This window comes from Anomaloglossus baeobatrachus, chromosome 5 (genome assembly GCF_048569485.1).
Source record: "Anomaloglossus baeobatrachus isolate aAnoBae1 chromosome 5, aAnoBae1.hap1, whole genome shotgun sequence".
NCBI classification, from domain to species: Eukaryota; Metazoa; Chordata; class Amphibia; order Anura; family Aromobatidae; genus Anomaloglossus; species Anomaloglossus baeobatrachus.
In genome coordinates this window covers 331,287,207-331,303,214 of record NC_134357.1, presented here as the reverse complement: position 1 = coordinate 331,303,214, position 16,008 = coordinate 331,287,207, and the positions used below count along the sequence as shown (strand labels likewise).

Here is a 16,008-nt window from a genome sequence, read left to right as displayed (position 1 = left end):
GTCCTTGTGTCTTACGGGGGTTGCTCCATGCTTTCGATCCCCTGACCCCATGTTGACACCTTCCAGTGGATTAGTGCGCAGGTTTTGGCTTCGGTACTTGCAGTATCCTTGGCCTCCGGTTTACTAGTAGAGCACATAGTTATTCTCTCCTAGTCTAGGATCCAGTCCCCGTTCTTGCGGCCAGTCCCTCCACTAAGTTGCTATAAGTGGAACGAGTCCACAGGTGTTTGGCGCACAACCCGTGGTCCCTAGAACCCTTCTGTCTGTGCCCCTAAATTGAGCTGTCCCAGCTCCAGACAACAGGTCTTTCCTCCTCGACTCCTGGCTCGGTTCTCTTTGCTCCATACACTTCCCTCCCATTCGCTATGCTCCATCCCCTGGTAAACCGGAATGGAGTGACATCACCAGTGATGGCTATTTCTAGCATTAATGGCCACCCTACCCATGTCACTGTCCAGAGCTGCTAATAGAGAGTGTTGTGCGCTTTTGTGTGTATCGGTAGTTGTCCTCCTCCTTACCCAGGAATGGAGCACCGCACTTCTGGCTGAGGTGCAGTACCTCTGTGGCGACTGAAGCCTCAGGTGCGCCACATATGTCCATTATCATGGCTCCATTCAGGTATATATCCCCATCATAGTATATATCCCCATCATGGACCCATCCTGGTGTATGACCCCCATCATGCTTATATCCTGGTATATATGGTCCCATCCTGGTATATGTCGCCATCCTGGTGTATGACCCTGATCATGGATATAGCATGATATATAAGGCCCCACCCTGTTTTATACAGTATATCCCCATCATTGCCCATCCTGATATATATTACCCCATCATGGCCCATCTTGGTATATATGGCCCCATCTTGGTATATAGCCCCCCATCCTGGTATATAGCACTCCATCCTGGTATATAGCCCCTCATCCTGTTATATAGCCTCCATCCTGGTTTATAGCCCCCCATCCTGGTATATAGCCCCCATCATGCTACACTCCCTGACAGAAGTTCTGTCACATCCATGTTATGTAAATAAAAGCTTATAACCTGACTTTAAATTCATCCATTGGTTTTATAAATTACTCTTTTGAAAGCTGAAACCCTCCCAAATTTGCTTTAGGTTATGAAAATAAAGTTGCTGCAAAGCTGAAATATTGATCATTTAATGAACACAGAAAGGTCAGATTTTGGCAAGACAAAGGTTTTTTTGCCCATAGAAAGTGAAAGTAATGTGAAATTCAAACAAATAATTAACTTCTAATAAAAAAATTGTTTAAAAGAACAGAGTCCTCAGTGGTTGATACCTTTTAATGGCTAACTGAAAAGATGGTAATAATTGCAAGCTTTCGAGACTACTCAGGTCTCTTCATCAGGCATGGTATAACACAAAATCTGAAGAGTCACATATTTATACACAACAGGACTTAGAATAGTGCAGTAAAAAAAAACCCAAAAAAAACAAAAAAACAAGTTATATGAAACAGAACTATCACTATGGCAGGGGGGCAAACTGTTGTGGGGCCATAAATACTGCTGCAGTTCAGTGTGAAAGTTTTATTGTCCTTTGATAAGGGTCTGGTCCGGGCTGTGACACGCTCGGATGGTCAGAGGAGCACATCTTTTAACTGATGTAAAAAGACATGAATCCATGAGACACATTCATTCCTTCTCTGAATGTGTCAAAGGTCATCATAAGTTTGTACTCCCAGAGTCTCCTATCTCTCTGGGACTTGAAGTTTCCTTTCAATGATATTTTAATTATCTGGACAGAGTCTGAGCAGCAGCTGAAGACCTTCCATGAACAATTTAATCAGTTTCATCCCACCATCAACCTAACACTCAACTACTCCTGCACGGAAATCAACTTCTTGGACACCATCATTAAACTACGGAACAATGAAATACAGACATCCCTGTACAAGAAGCCAATTGACCGTCCAACATACCTGAAATGGGACAGTTTTCATCCAAAACACATAAAAAACTCTATTGTATACAGCCAGGCTATCAGGTACAATCGGATATGTTCCAACAGTACAGATAGAGACAATCACCTTGAGGGCCTCAGAAAAACCTTTCTGAATCAAGGCTACCACCCAAGAACAATTGAAAACCAGATTACAAGAGCCACCAGAATATCAAGAAACCATCTTCTACATTATAAAACCAAAGAAGAGAACAACCGGGTCCCTCTTGTAGTCACCTACAATCCACATCTGGAGATGTTTAGAGGAGCTGCACGGAAACTACAACCATTACTGCAAAAAGATGCCCGGTTAAAATCTATTTTTCCAGACCCCCCACTTCTGTGTTTTAGACAGCCCCCAAATCTAAGAAGCATCATTGTCAGAAGCTCCCTGTCCTCTCCAACAACAACAGGAACATTTCCCTGCAACCAGAAAAAATGTAAGACCTGTCCATTTATATTGACAACGGACAAGATAAAGATTCCAAGATCACATCAGGACTACAAGATCCCAGGTACCTTCAGCTGCACTACAACCAATGTGGTGTACTTAATTATATGTACCAAATGTCCAACTGGGGGTCTGTATGTAGGGGAGACAGGATAACAGCTCAGGACAAGGATGAATTCTCACCGCCACACAATTAGAGAAAAAAGGATGGATCTACCTGTGGCCAAACATTTTTGTAACTCAGACCACAGCATCATGGACATGAAATTGCTGGTATTGAAAGGAAACTTCAAGTCCCAGAAAGATAGGAGACTATGGGAGTACAAACTTATGATGACCTTTGACACATTCAGAGAAGGAATGAATGTGTCTCATGGATTCATGTCTTTTTACATCAGTTAAAAGATGTGCTCCTCTGACCATCCGAGCGTGTCACAGCCCGGACCAGACCCTGATCAAAGGACAATAAAACTTTCACACTGAACTGCAGCAGTATTTATGGCCCCACAACAGTTTGCCCCCCTGCCATAGTGATAGTTCTGTTTCATATAACTTGTGTTTTTTTTTTTTTTGTTTTTTTTTACTGCACTATTCTAAGTCCTGTTGTGTATAAATATGTGACTCTTCAGATTTTGTGTTATACCATGCCTGATGAAGAGACCTGAGTAGTCTCGAAAGCTTGCAATTATTACCATCTTTTCAGTTAGCCATTAAAAGGTATCAACCACTGAGGACTCTGTTCTTTTAAACAATTTTTTTATCTCTACTGGCTAACACGGTACAAAGATATATTTTACTTGTAACTTCTAATACAAAGATATGTTGCATAACATTGGTGAATGAAGTTGTGGTGCTATTAGAGCCATATTTAATATTTTGTGTAACTTCCATGAGCTTGAAGGACTGCATTCATGTGGTTCAACAATGATTCATACAATTTATTGATGATGTCTTCAGGAATAGCAAAGAAATGCAGTCTTACATGCCTAGAGTTCATCTAGATTAGTATTGACAGACAAACAGTATAGACAGACAGACAGTATACACAGACACTATAAATGCATACAGTCGCACACTGAAAAAGCCAAAAATGTACAAGGGAAAATATGGCACTGCATTACTGCAAAAGAGAGATATTTAGTTTATGTATTAGCCAATGCATGTAAGCCCCGAAACCAACGGCAAGGTATATCTCTGTAATCCGGAAACCTAACTCAAATCCCACTATCTAGGTTAAAAACATCCTTATATACCCTATATATTATATACCTTGCCGTTGGTTTCCGGGCTTACATGCATTGGCCAATACATAAACTAAATATCTCTCTTTTGCAGTAATGCAGTGCCATATTTTCCCTTGTACATTTTTGGCTTTTTCAGAGTGCGACTGTATGCATTTATAGTTACTTTGTTTTTTTCAGTTAGCATCTGTTCACATTTGTTGGATGTGCGGGTCAGTTTTTTGATGTTTCTAGTATACACAGACAGACTGTATCCACAGACAGACAGTATAGACAGACAGTATACACAGACACATTATATACAGACAGACGGACAGTATACACAGACATACAGACAGTATACACAGACAGACAGTATTGACAGACAGACAGTACTGACAGACAGACAGTATTGACATAGATAGTATACACAGACAGATAGTATACACAGACAGACAGTATACACAGACAGACAGTATTGACAGTATTGACATAAATAGTATACACAGACAGACAGTAAACACACACAGACAGTATACACAGACATCCCGACAGCTACATATTGCACACTATACAGGACAAACATATCTTGTACATACAGACAGCACATAACACATGATTCACATTATACTCACCTCCTTCTTGGCCTCCTGGAGTTCAGAGGGTCTTTAAAAGCAGCTTCTCCGGCCGCAGCAGTACAGGCGCCCCTCCCCCTCTCTGTGTGGTGAAGACAGGAGCAGACAGGACACACAGCACACAGGAGGGTGCCCTGTGCTGGAGCTTGTGCACCGCAGTAGCAGCAAATGACAGTGAACTGCTGGTCCCTGCGGCGCCCCTTCTGCTGTCTGCCGGAAGGGGCCTTGTGTGACTGGTGGCTATGGTACTCACCTGCCCTGTGCTCCCCGGCGTCCTCCTGCGACGCTGGGCACTGACCAGCGTATAAGCGGCGCAGCACATGACGTCAGTATCATGCGCAGTCACTTACAGCATTGATAGCTATCAGCATATTCTCTGCTCCCCATGCCCAGAACGTGCGCTTGGGAAGCAATTTTTATGGCCTTAATCGGCGGCCGGCATATCGCAGTACAGGGATCCGACAGATATCTGTGTTGCGATCTGTTTCAGGTGGATGCGCAGCCTCTGACACACATCTATCTGAATCAAGGGCTCGGGCCGGTGGGCCCCCTGCACCCCCGGGCCGGTTGCAGTTGCGGCCTCTGCGACCACGGTAGTTACGCCCCTGCTCCCTATCCCCTTCCCTTTCTTTACTAACAAGCATTACAAAAAATTACCAGAGGAGTAGTGAGATCTTTAGTTCAGTGGTCCCCGACTTGTCATATTTGACTATTACTAGTCCCATATATACTGACATTTCCATAGTATGATCATGTACATGCATTTGTATGCAAGCATTGATGGGAGGAGAATTTTAGCTGTGCTTTACTTTGCTTGGGAGCTATCATTTTTGTTGTTGTTCCTTTCCTGGTAAAATGTCTCTGCAATGCTCACAACATCCCAATAATTAATTTCCAGTTGTCCGTCTGACGGGAGGAGGGGGAGAACGGCCCCTGCACAGAGCTGTACTTATTACATTTCTAAATTAAAGCAATATATCTGCAATCTCCTATCATGGAGGCAGAGCAGATCTGGTAGCACGCTGCGCAGCTAAAGGCCAGGGCTTATGGGACTGCGCTTCACACAAAACCCATTCAGCCACAGAAGATGCTGATGTTCAGATTCAGTGACAAGTGATATGAACTCGGTGACAGGGGCACACTGGGCACAGCTGTAGCATATTTGACACGTGTAGTTCGGTGTGTTGAGGGACAAGAGGCTCTCGGAGCTGTTTGTATTAGAATCAGTAGCCTGGTTACCCCCTGTTGACCTCGGTCCCTCTATCTCATGCCTGGGATTTCTTCCTATTGTAAATGATGCTCTTCCACAGCATCCTCTATCTAATCCTATACTTTGTCTCTGTCCCTGTGTGATGTCTCCGCTGCGCCCCAGTCCATTGCTGCGTGTATGTGATTAATCTCACTCCTCCTCCTGTCTCCCTCCGCTGTGTTCCGAGCAGTTACTCTCACTGCTCAATACGTCTCGCTCTCCCTAATGTCCCCTCTCACGCACTGGTAATCCACTTTTACTCTAATAGCCATAAATGCTTTGACGTTCTTGATATTACATCTTCCCCGCTACATTTCACGGCAAATTTAAAACCTGTCTGTCACCTTTCCCCTGCCATCCTTCAAGGGGATGTAAGGAGCAAATCCTGCATCAGTAAACTTTCTCCCAAAAAATGTAATTAAGCACAAGACAGGAATATATGCATGCAAGCTGCAATGGATAACAGAATATTTAGAAACCCTGCACCTTCTAGTAAGTTGAAGGTAGATAATAGATACACAGTGTTCACTATCCTCAAAAACTGCAGAATATGTTTGAGATGAACAGAATTTCACCATAATAGCATAGTTGCCAATATTTCAAAATTTGCTAGGACTGTCCCAATGTTTCTGACACCACCGTGGCAAATTTGAGAATTGCCGAGACTTTTATAGGGGTTTTCCCAGGCTGAACTCGGGACAGGACTTTAACGTCTGTATTAGAAATATCCAGAGTAATATACATTCGCTATGAGTTACGATAAAGCACAATGCCAATTGAATAAAAACTATATAATGTGACAGTACAAGTTACACAATTCTCTTAAGGTGACCCTGTCACGAATGTGTCGCGTCCACAGGTTACATCTTGTATTGGAGTGGATTTACTTTCTTTTGTCATCACACTTCCGTGTTGCGACTTCCCCTACATATATCCAGTCTTGGCTTCGCTCCATGCTGGTGATAGATTTTCTATCTTGACCATTTTGAAGGAGCTTGTCTCTGCATAGCTGTGGTGTCATTTCAGTTGCACCTGTGAAGTTTCCTACCAAAGAAACCAAGGAGTGCTTTTTGTTGTGTCTTTCCCCACCCATTTGTCTTCCCTTCATCGTGTTGTTTTTTTGTAGTAGTGGAACTAGTGTCTCGCTGACCTACTCACTAGCCAGCATACGTTCAGAGTCAGCAGCAATAATAGGGAGCTCAGGTATCAATCACAGGTTGAGTGTAAGGTGGTGACCCCTCTCCCTATTGCCAGGGCCTTCCTTAACATCTTCATTAGTTTTCCATCTGTGTTGCACCGCATGCTGGCCATCCCCTTGCAACGTCATGATAGACACAATGTGACCATATGGCACATTGAGGCTAAAACACGCATAAAACATCACCGTTTTTCCTTGCTCTTGTTTATATTAAAACACATATGGAAAATAGCAGAGAAAAAAATTGCGGTAGAGATCAGAGAAATGTATATAGATGCCTTTCCTTTAGGCAAGTGATGTCAGAGGAGCGCCTTTTATGAGCTGCAGTGGAAACTACACCTGAGCAGCACCCCTATTGCCCCTTTCAAATTTAGGGAAGGAAAGGGATATGCCGTGTTATTTATTGTTCAGGAAGCCAAGTGGCCAGATGCATTCCAAACTGATGGACATCGCTTTTAACGCTAGACAATAAGGAGTATTCACTGAGAACCCACCCAGATCAGCTAATCAGTAATGAAACCATTATCTTACGTCACAGTCCTGAATGTCATCCATGGCAAGGAGATCATTCCCGTGACGTAGCTGGAATCTGACGACCTCACGTGCAGCCTTCAGCTCTGCCTCCCTGGTACTCTGTCCTTTGCACTCCCACTCCATGTCCTGCAGGAGCAGACTGTATTTGCTGATTCGCTGGATGGGTTTTAGAAGATAGGAAGAGAGATCCATCTTGTCTCCCAAATCTTGTTGCTTTCTCTGTGGGAACAACAAAATGATGACACACAAGTACAAAATAACAATACATACAATGACGTTCTCCAAAGCTTTCCATAACACGTCTTTGATGAAACTTCTTAAGCAAAAGGCAGGGGTTTTGAAATCTGCCATAGTACAGGCACTGTTCCATCAAAGTGCTTTTATGTTTACGTCTGGTACTGCACCTCAGTACTATTCATTGGGACTGAACTTTGGTAGAAGACACAGCCCAGTGGTGCAGCGTGGGTTCCCAGTGCCTGGGGCAAGACAAGTATTTTGCGTGGACCATTAACACTCCTTGAGTCTCTTCCCCTGGACAAGTATTGAACCCTTATTCCCTAAGTGCATATATTGCATTTTAAGAAAATTTATGTTCATTCCAATTGTCTGTTCCAGTTAAAGGGACATGAGCAAAATAATTAATTTACATTAATTATGCAAGGGTTACCCCATTGATTATTATGGAGTTTGCTAGGGTTCAGTTTTGTGTCTATTTTTACATAGGACATGTGCTTCCGAGAACAATGACTTTTATACAAGCTTTAAAATCATTTCACTCAACGAACAAGCATTTTTCAGCGTAAATGCACCTTTGTTTCTATGAATAAAGTTAATTTTGATAAATAGATCTTGAAATAATAAGTTCCACAATTGGATGTATTTAGAAAAAATGTTCCTGTGCTAAGATAATCTTTTATAGTATATATGCCCCTGCTATGTACTGTGTAATGGCCGTGTCTGACTTTACAGGAACATGGCCTGATCATACCACATGGGCAGGGGCGACACAAGATACATTACAACATGAAATAGCAAATTATTCTTTGAGGTAAAACATTTTTTAAAAACAAGCCGGGATATGTATTACCTCACAAAAAAAATCAGTTATGATCCATTGCTGTAATGTCTTTATACTCTTTTGTGTCCTCCCCTGCCCAGGAGCTGTGGTATAATCAGACCCTGTACAGTCAGACACGGCTATTACACAGTACACAGCAGGGGCACATATATAAGATTATCTCAGCACAGGAACATTTTTTTAAACACATCCATCTGTGAAAATTATTATTATTTCAAGATTTATTGATTTAAATACATTTTAAAATTAACTTTTTTGTTGGAAAGCCCCTTTAAGTCTTTATAAATTACAAGCTGCCCAGCCTGTTTCATAGTATCTCTATTATTTCCTATGTAGCATCACAGCAGTCGAGATGACTTTGTTATTGGTCTCTTCATTCCACATAGATGGTGACCAAGATGACAAAGCACTCAGTATAATGAGTAGCGCTCAGCAGCATTACAAGTCTTCTCTATTATTGCGCTTTCCCTCAATGTTGCAGTTGGCAATGAGCAGGCTGCCTGAAGCTCGTGTTTGCTTGGCCCCAGGTGCGCTACTAATAGGAATGGTCAGTGAAGTTTCCGTAAGGGACTGATCCTGCATCAAATTGACCATGGAGTGAGGTGACATTTTTCCCTATGGAATTTAACGGCCACTCCATGATATGCCACTGACACAGCCATATACAAGAATAGCTACATTCACACCAAATTTGTAAAATACGTTTAGTGAATGCACTGGGAAGGATCCTGTGGTCATCTCTCTCTATGCTCTTTAATATAGAGTATTAGATAACACTATTCTTTGTAAAAGAATCCTGTAAAAGTGAATACAAGCTGGTATATGTTTTACATTCGGGAAAATATGGGCAATATATACCAATGTATGCTTCTGAGGACGGGATATCTTCACATCATCCACAGAACAATATTACTTTGTAGATATAAAAATGGCTAACACAGCACAAAGATATATTGTTCTTGTACCAAAATGGAGGATACTAGAATGTATCACATCTTTCTATATACTGGTCATTATACACCATGAATGGAAGGCTGTAGCCCAGTATGAATAGAGCCATAGTAACACGATGTTATATGACAAGTGAAGCGGCAGGAGTTACCCAAGTGTCCCTCCACTCTGCTAATCTGACCACCCTTGGTGACATATTAGTGCCCTATCCTAAAGACACATTATTAATGCTATATCCTAGAAAGCTTTTTTCTTAGAATAACCTGATAAATGGCATAGGCAGAATTGCCATGCCTCAACTGCTGCCAACGTCTCTTCTCCTTCATTGAACAGTGCCAACTGAGCTTCAGCTGTAAAGTTGACACAGTCTTGTTGCCAGCGGGTAAATAGCTTCATGGCTCAAGTTTATTCTATTAGGTTGTCAGGTACAGTAGATTTTAAAGCCAACATGTGTATTAAAAGTGGCCAAACTTGCCAACAGAGGTGGGATCTGCCGACCAACTAATGTTTAAGGAGGTCTTCTGACTATCTCCTGATAGATGATGTCAGGGAAGAGACAGTTCACCCAGTTTAAATTCCAATGCCTTTTAGCTCCACGGCTGAGCCAAGAGAGACAGATCTAACAAGAGTTACCTTGACTTAGATAAGACAGCACTGGGATATCATGACACAAAAATTGTAATTTGAGACCTAACTTGTTATCAATCAATGGCTTATGCAATGTAAAGTTTTCTTACGTTTCTGTGACAAGTTATCAAGATGATGTGTGACGCCCCTGGACTATCAGGTCATCACAGGGTATTACACAATCTGCCCTCCCGTACAATATCCACCTCCTTCCTGGTTATGGGTCCCCAACTATATGGTGTTGCCTCCATCAGCTAATCAAAATCCTAGGTACACTCTGCACCACACCCACCAGACACACCAGTGGACGGCCTGAGTGGAATAGGGTCGCCCACTTGGGGGGGTTGGTAAGGGGAGGTCAAGAGTGTCAGGGGAAGGAGAGTCGTAGTTTGGAAGTGAAGGAGAGAGGAGGTCAGGAGCAGGGCTCCTAGGAAGTTATCTAGGTGGCAGACTTTGGTCTGGGCCTGGTAGGAGCTGGACCCCCGGTCGCAGGGAATCGTGGCAAGGGGCACGGAACTGTCGAGGAGGGCAGCCGGCGGCCTTGCACCATCACCAGGCTAGGACCAGAGCACGACGGGCTACGTGGACCCTAGGTCAGGGAGTAGCTTCAGGCAACCTGACAATTTACCCGAAGAACGGAGCCTTCAAGATCCGCTCTCCACCCGCTCCAGAATTGGGGTACTAGCGCAATGAGGTGGATAGGACTTCCACACAAACGGTCCAGAAAATCCTAAGCGTGAACCCTGAGAGCAAGCTTCCACACTTAGCCATAGTGGGGAGCGGGACCCGGCAAGTTCCATACTACCGGGACCAACAGAGAAGTAAACGTAGTGCCAGGAGGCAGGTCACGGATCACTAGGCAGCACCATTGGGGACGGGACCCGAACTAACTCCCCTTAGCGGCAGCGGTATCCAGAACTTTGGTTTATCCAGTTTTCGGTGTCAGCTTAATGGACTGAGTGAGTACGCAAGTGACCCCTTCAAACCCAACAGCACTCCCCCTCACCATCACCGAGTCCCAGGGCATTCCCCCTACCCGTGGAGGGTTCCAACACCTGGCTGCCCCATTCTATCACCCTCGGGTACTCCCAACTGCAGCGTTGCTACTCCAAATTACCACATACCACGGGTGGTGTCACAAACTCTAACACAATCCCCTGTAAATACCCCCTTCATTTGAGTGGCAGCACGACCCCCGGGTCCGGAGACCCCTCGAGCCACCGCGGATGTGGATCCGAGCAACCTGGCTGCTGGCACGGGGGCGGCACAGATGCCTTGTGGGTCATGTTAACTTTGCTACATCAACAGTTGCCGTCAAACATTTGACCTGCAGCTATCCAATGTATATGGGCACCTTTATCTAAGAGATGAGCAGTCCCATGGAAGTTCGGGTTCGGCGGGTTCATCCGGACTTTAGATAAAGTTCTGTTCGGGACCCAGACTTCACCTGAACCCCAATGGAAGTCGATAACTGGGCAGTTCAGCTCTACGCCCACATACAGCCAGCCATAAACAGAGCACTTCTGGGGAGGGCAGGTTTTTTTGGTTGGATACAGTACATTTAAAAACGTTTTTACCCCACAGTGAAAGCCATTCAGAGACATCAAGTGGCTCACACTGGGCCGAGCACCGAGCGTAGCCAAGCACCTCGATGCTCGATGGAGTGGTTAGTATACATTCAGCACCCGAACTATGAACTCGGACACTGATTTTTTTTTAAAAGTGTGTGTTCGTTACGAACCCCCAACTTTACAGTTCAGATTCGCTCATTCTACTAGTAACCAGTCTGTCTTTGATTTCTTCTACTCAGTGCTCAACTATCAACTGAACAAGGGCAGAGAAGAATAAGACACATCAAAGTTTCATCCACCTTTCTTTTATTTGATACTTCTAAGAGTTAAAACAATGAAAAATTAGCTCTATTATAACTGGTACTTGAGGTTCCTGCCTGTCCAATTTATCCTTGTGTTTGTCTTGCCCTTACCTTAAAAAACGTTGCTCCATGTTCTTGTAGTAGTCGGTCAGATTGAGGTTTGTTCTTGCTGTAAAAAGCATAAAGTCCAAACTGTTCCTTCTGTAAGGTAAAACAAATTCAATTACTTGTAATAGGAAATAATGTCTTGAATTTACAAAGGTGCGCACACAAATACAAAACACACATTTGTTATTCATATTAAGGCATAACTAATACGTTATTCAGTAGAACAGTTTGGTGGTCACTGGTTTATGTGTATTTTAAAAGGGACTTGTCCAAGGTCAAACGTGGGTCTTATTTTATTCCTGCTGCTCCCCTAAATATTCCATTTTTTTTTCTTTTAAGTCCACCATAGGTACGTTCCCGGTATGTGTTTTTGACACTCATTGAGGACAAAAAACACAGCATCTTGAAGTCCCAGAAAAGCGGATGGGATTTATGGAAAGCTTTTTTAAAACATGACATACTGAAAAGAGATTAAAACCGCAACGTCAATAATAAGATAAAAATGCAAAAAAACCCCCGCAAGTATCCTGAAGAAAAGCTGCAATATAAAAAACTTACCAAATACTCATTGCGGGAATGTAGCCAATCATTTCCAGAGATATGGGCATTTTTATTTAGTGCCCACGTTTATGGTCTTTTATGGGGGTGTGGATCTCAGGATTGTTTTAAAAAAAATAAAAATGTTGACATTGGCCTACTAAGTAAAAAGGGCCATATCTCTGTAATGCTATGGTAGCTAAAAATAAATCTAAAATAAGGGAGCAATAGCTGTAAAATAAGAGCAAAAATGGCCACTATTGACTTAGCAAAGATTGTCTTTATTGCACCACTCCAGCCCTTTTTTTTAAGAGCTTGAGTGGTGCTTTAAATCTAAATCTCCTGCCTCCTGTCTTATATTTACTCTCCAGTGTTTTCATTCTTTTTCAACACTGTTCTGGTCCCATCTTGTGACCACAACTTTTGACTGGCTGAAAGTCAGAAATTATGTCACAAGATCTCAATACAAGTCTATGAGAGTCAGAACGAGGCTCCCATAGAGTTGTATTGAGTTGTGACTTCCGGTGCTCTCCATGAAACACTGGAGCTGGCGTCAGTTCACAAATCACAAGAGACCGACTGGAGCAATTCTCTAAACAAATGAAGATGCCAGAGGGTCAGTATAAGACATGAGGCAGGGGACTTACATTTAAAGCATTACTGAAATAAAAAAAATGGAAGGAGTGGGGCTTTAAGTTGCAGTTGCAAAATCAATTTTATGAGTATGTCTAATATATGTATCAATACACGCACAGATGCACAGTACAATACAGATACATGTCATTAGATTCAGATGAAATATCTGAAATCAGAAAGTAGAATGAACCCCTTAGGCTACGTGCGCACAGTGAATATTTGGTGAGTTTTTCGCCAGTAATTGTAAGTCACAACCAGGAGTGGAACAATCAGAGGAAAAGTATAATAGAAACACGGGCACCACTTTTGTATTTATCACCCACTCCTGGTTTTGTCTTACAAATACGGAGGTAAAAACCTCACCAAATACTCAATGTGTGCTCGTGGCCTTTGTGATCAGCCCTAATTTTTCAAATTGGCATGTGTCACTTTATGTGGTAATAACTCTAATGTTTCCACATATCCCAGTGATTTTTAGATTATTTTTTGGGACATATTATATTTTATGATAGTGGTAAATTTAGGTTGATAGGTTTTCCGTTTATCAATGAAAATATCAATAACCTTTTTGAACTTTGAATGATTATTTCTTACATGAGCGTATAAATTGAATGACTACAATCCAATGGATTGCATATGAACAGCACACATATGACAAGTGAGAAGAAATCGTACCACTTTCCTGGATGAGAATGGGACTGATTTTTTTTTAAAGGCTCATGTGACCCCAGCATAATCCAGGTAGTCACCCCACACAAAATAGTTAATAACAATTACCTCATATCTGCTTTACATCAGCACCATCTGTAAGGATGTTAGAAGCTTAAAAACTGTAGCAGTAATTTTTCATTTTTTTCAGATAAATTTACAAAATTTATTTTTAAGGAATCTATTCAGTTTTAAAGTGACTTTAGGGGACTTTTATATAGAAAATCCCCCAAAGTGATACCATTTTAAAATCAGCGCCCCTCAACATAATCCAAACTGCTGTCAGGTAGTTTATTAACCATTTAGATGATTTTTAGGAATCAATGCAAAGTGGCATGAGCGGAAAGAAAAATGTTATTTTTACTACGTAAATGTTGCCAACTTTTGATCAGGCCCCTATAGCCAGCAGAGTCTAAGGGGTACTTTGCACACTACGACATCGCAGCTGCGATGTCGGTGGGGTCAAATCGAAAGTGACGCACATCCGGCGTCTTTGTCGACATCGGAGTATGTGAATCGTTTTTAATACGATTAACGAGCGCAAAAGTGTTGAAATTGTATGATCGGTGTAGTGTCGGGCATTTCCATAATGTCGCTGCAGCGACAGGTACGATGTTGTTCCTCGTTCCTGCGGCAGCACACATCGCTGTGTATGAAGCCGCAGGAGCGAGGAACATCACCTTACCTGCGTCCCGGCTGCAATGAGGAAGGAAGGTGGTGGGCGGGATTTTTACGTCCCGCTCATCTCCGCCCCTCTGCTTCTATTGGCTGCCTGCCGTGTGACGTCGCTGTGATGCCGCATGACCTGCCCTCTTAGGAAGGAGACGGTTCGCCGGCCAGAGCGACGTCGCAGGGCAGCTAAGTGAATGTGAAGCTGCCGCTGCGATAATGTTCGCTACGGCAGCTAACACAAGAGATCGCTTGTGCGACGGGGGCGGGGACTATCGCGCTCGGCATCGCTACAATCGGCTTGCGATGTCGTAGTGTGCAAGTAGTGTGCTAAGACCGTTATTTGACCGTAAATTGCCATGTCAACCATCAGGACCATAAAATCATGATCTGAGGATACCGACGGGGTTAAAAAAGGGAGCCCCCACGCTCAGTTAACCATCTAGATGCCGGAGTCACTATAGATAGCAGCATCTAAGGTGTTAATTGGCTATGGTCGGTGCCAACACCGATCGTGAGGATGTCACCCATATTTCAGGTCAGTTTTACCTTCATTTATTTGCCCAGATATGTCAATCCGCTGAAATATCCATTTTACGAAATACTCCTATTTCTATTTTGAGTTTTTCCATTCCAATATTAGTCTCCCTGGAAATGTACATACTGTATATACATTGGCATCTGGTTGTTACCATCACCCTTGCCAATAAGGTGCGTCATTAAGTAATCTACCAACTTCCGCACTAATTTAACAGTAGGAAAGTGTGTGGCGACCCTTGACAAAATTATTGGCAACAATTGTTTATCATACTTTCAGAGCACAGAGGACCAATCCAATACAGTGTCTGTAACTTTACTGCGAATTAGACTATTTACTAGTGACGCAACAGAAGAGAAACACGCACATGTTTCAGAAAACAACGCCCTACGTGACTTGGATCTCGTCTGCAGCTTGTAAGTTCCTGTAGGAAAATATGGCTATGGAATTCATAGAGTTTTTCCAAGTTTCCAAATATAGCAGCATGTTGTCCACGAAGGGTGGGTGGGAGCTCTGGCTGATCCATCTCACTCAGGTAGTGGGAAAGAACATATCCCAGGGAACATACATAGTCTCTCTCTGTGGCAAGCAGCTCTTCCATTATTCGATGGAGCTTACTGATGAGGAATTAAGAAAAGATTGAGTTTACTGGCATGAAAACATTATAAAGATATACACTGATGCTCCATAACTATGGATGGTTCTGATCATATGAGCACAATCAGCTGTGGAAATAGCCATCTTTATATCTACCTATTGCAAAGTCATGTACCAGAACCTGGGCAACCCCTAGTGTGGTCCCATATGGACCCAAACTTGGCACTTGCAGGTTCTCAGTGTGCCATTTATATACTGACTGTGTGATGCATCCTATTCTCTTCTAAAAGGGTTGGACTGCCCCACGACAGTACAAGGGCAACCTTTGGTGGTCCCAGGATATTTTACAGCAATGTGCCTCAAAAGTCCAACATGTGATCGTAAGAAGACGATTTTGGAACCAATGACTTTCATCCCATATGGATGAGTCACATAC

The 16,008-nt window shown here is 42.9% G+C and overlaps 1 protein-coding gene across 3 annotated transcripts in view; it reads right to left on the bottom strand.

Moving 5' to 3' along the window:
* KIAA1755 (KIAA1755 ortholog) overlaps nt 1–16,008 on the bottom strand; it is a 137,488-nt gene that overhangs the window by 13,760 nt on the left and 107,720 nt on the right. For all 3 annotated transcript variants that reach the window (XM_075349806.1, XM_075349805.1, XM_075349807.1), the window contains exons 14-16: nt 15,343–15,592; nt 11,891–11,980; nt 7,248–7,469 (exon numbers count right to left, since the gene is read on the bottom strand). In XM_075349806.1, the coding sequence (XP_075205921.1) occupies nt 7,248–7,469; nt 11,891–11,980; nt 15,343–15,592 (562 nt within the window). The remainder of the gene's footprint in view (nt 1–7,247; nt 7,470–11,890; nt 11,981–15,342; nt 15,593–16,008) is intronic.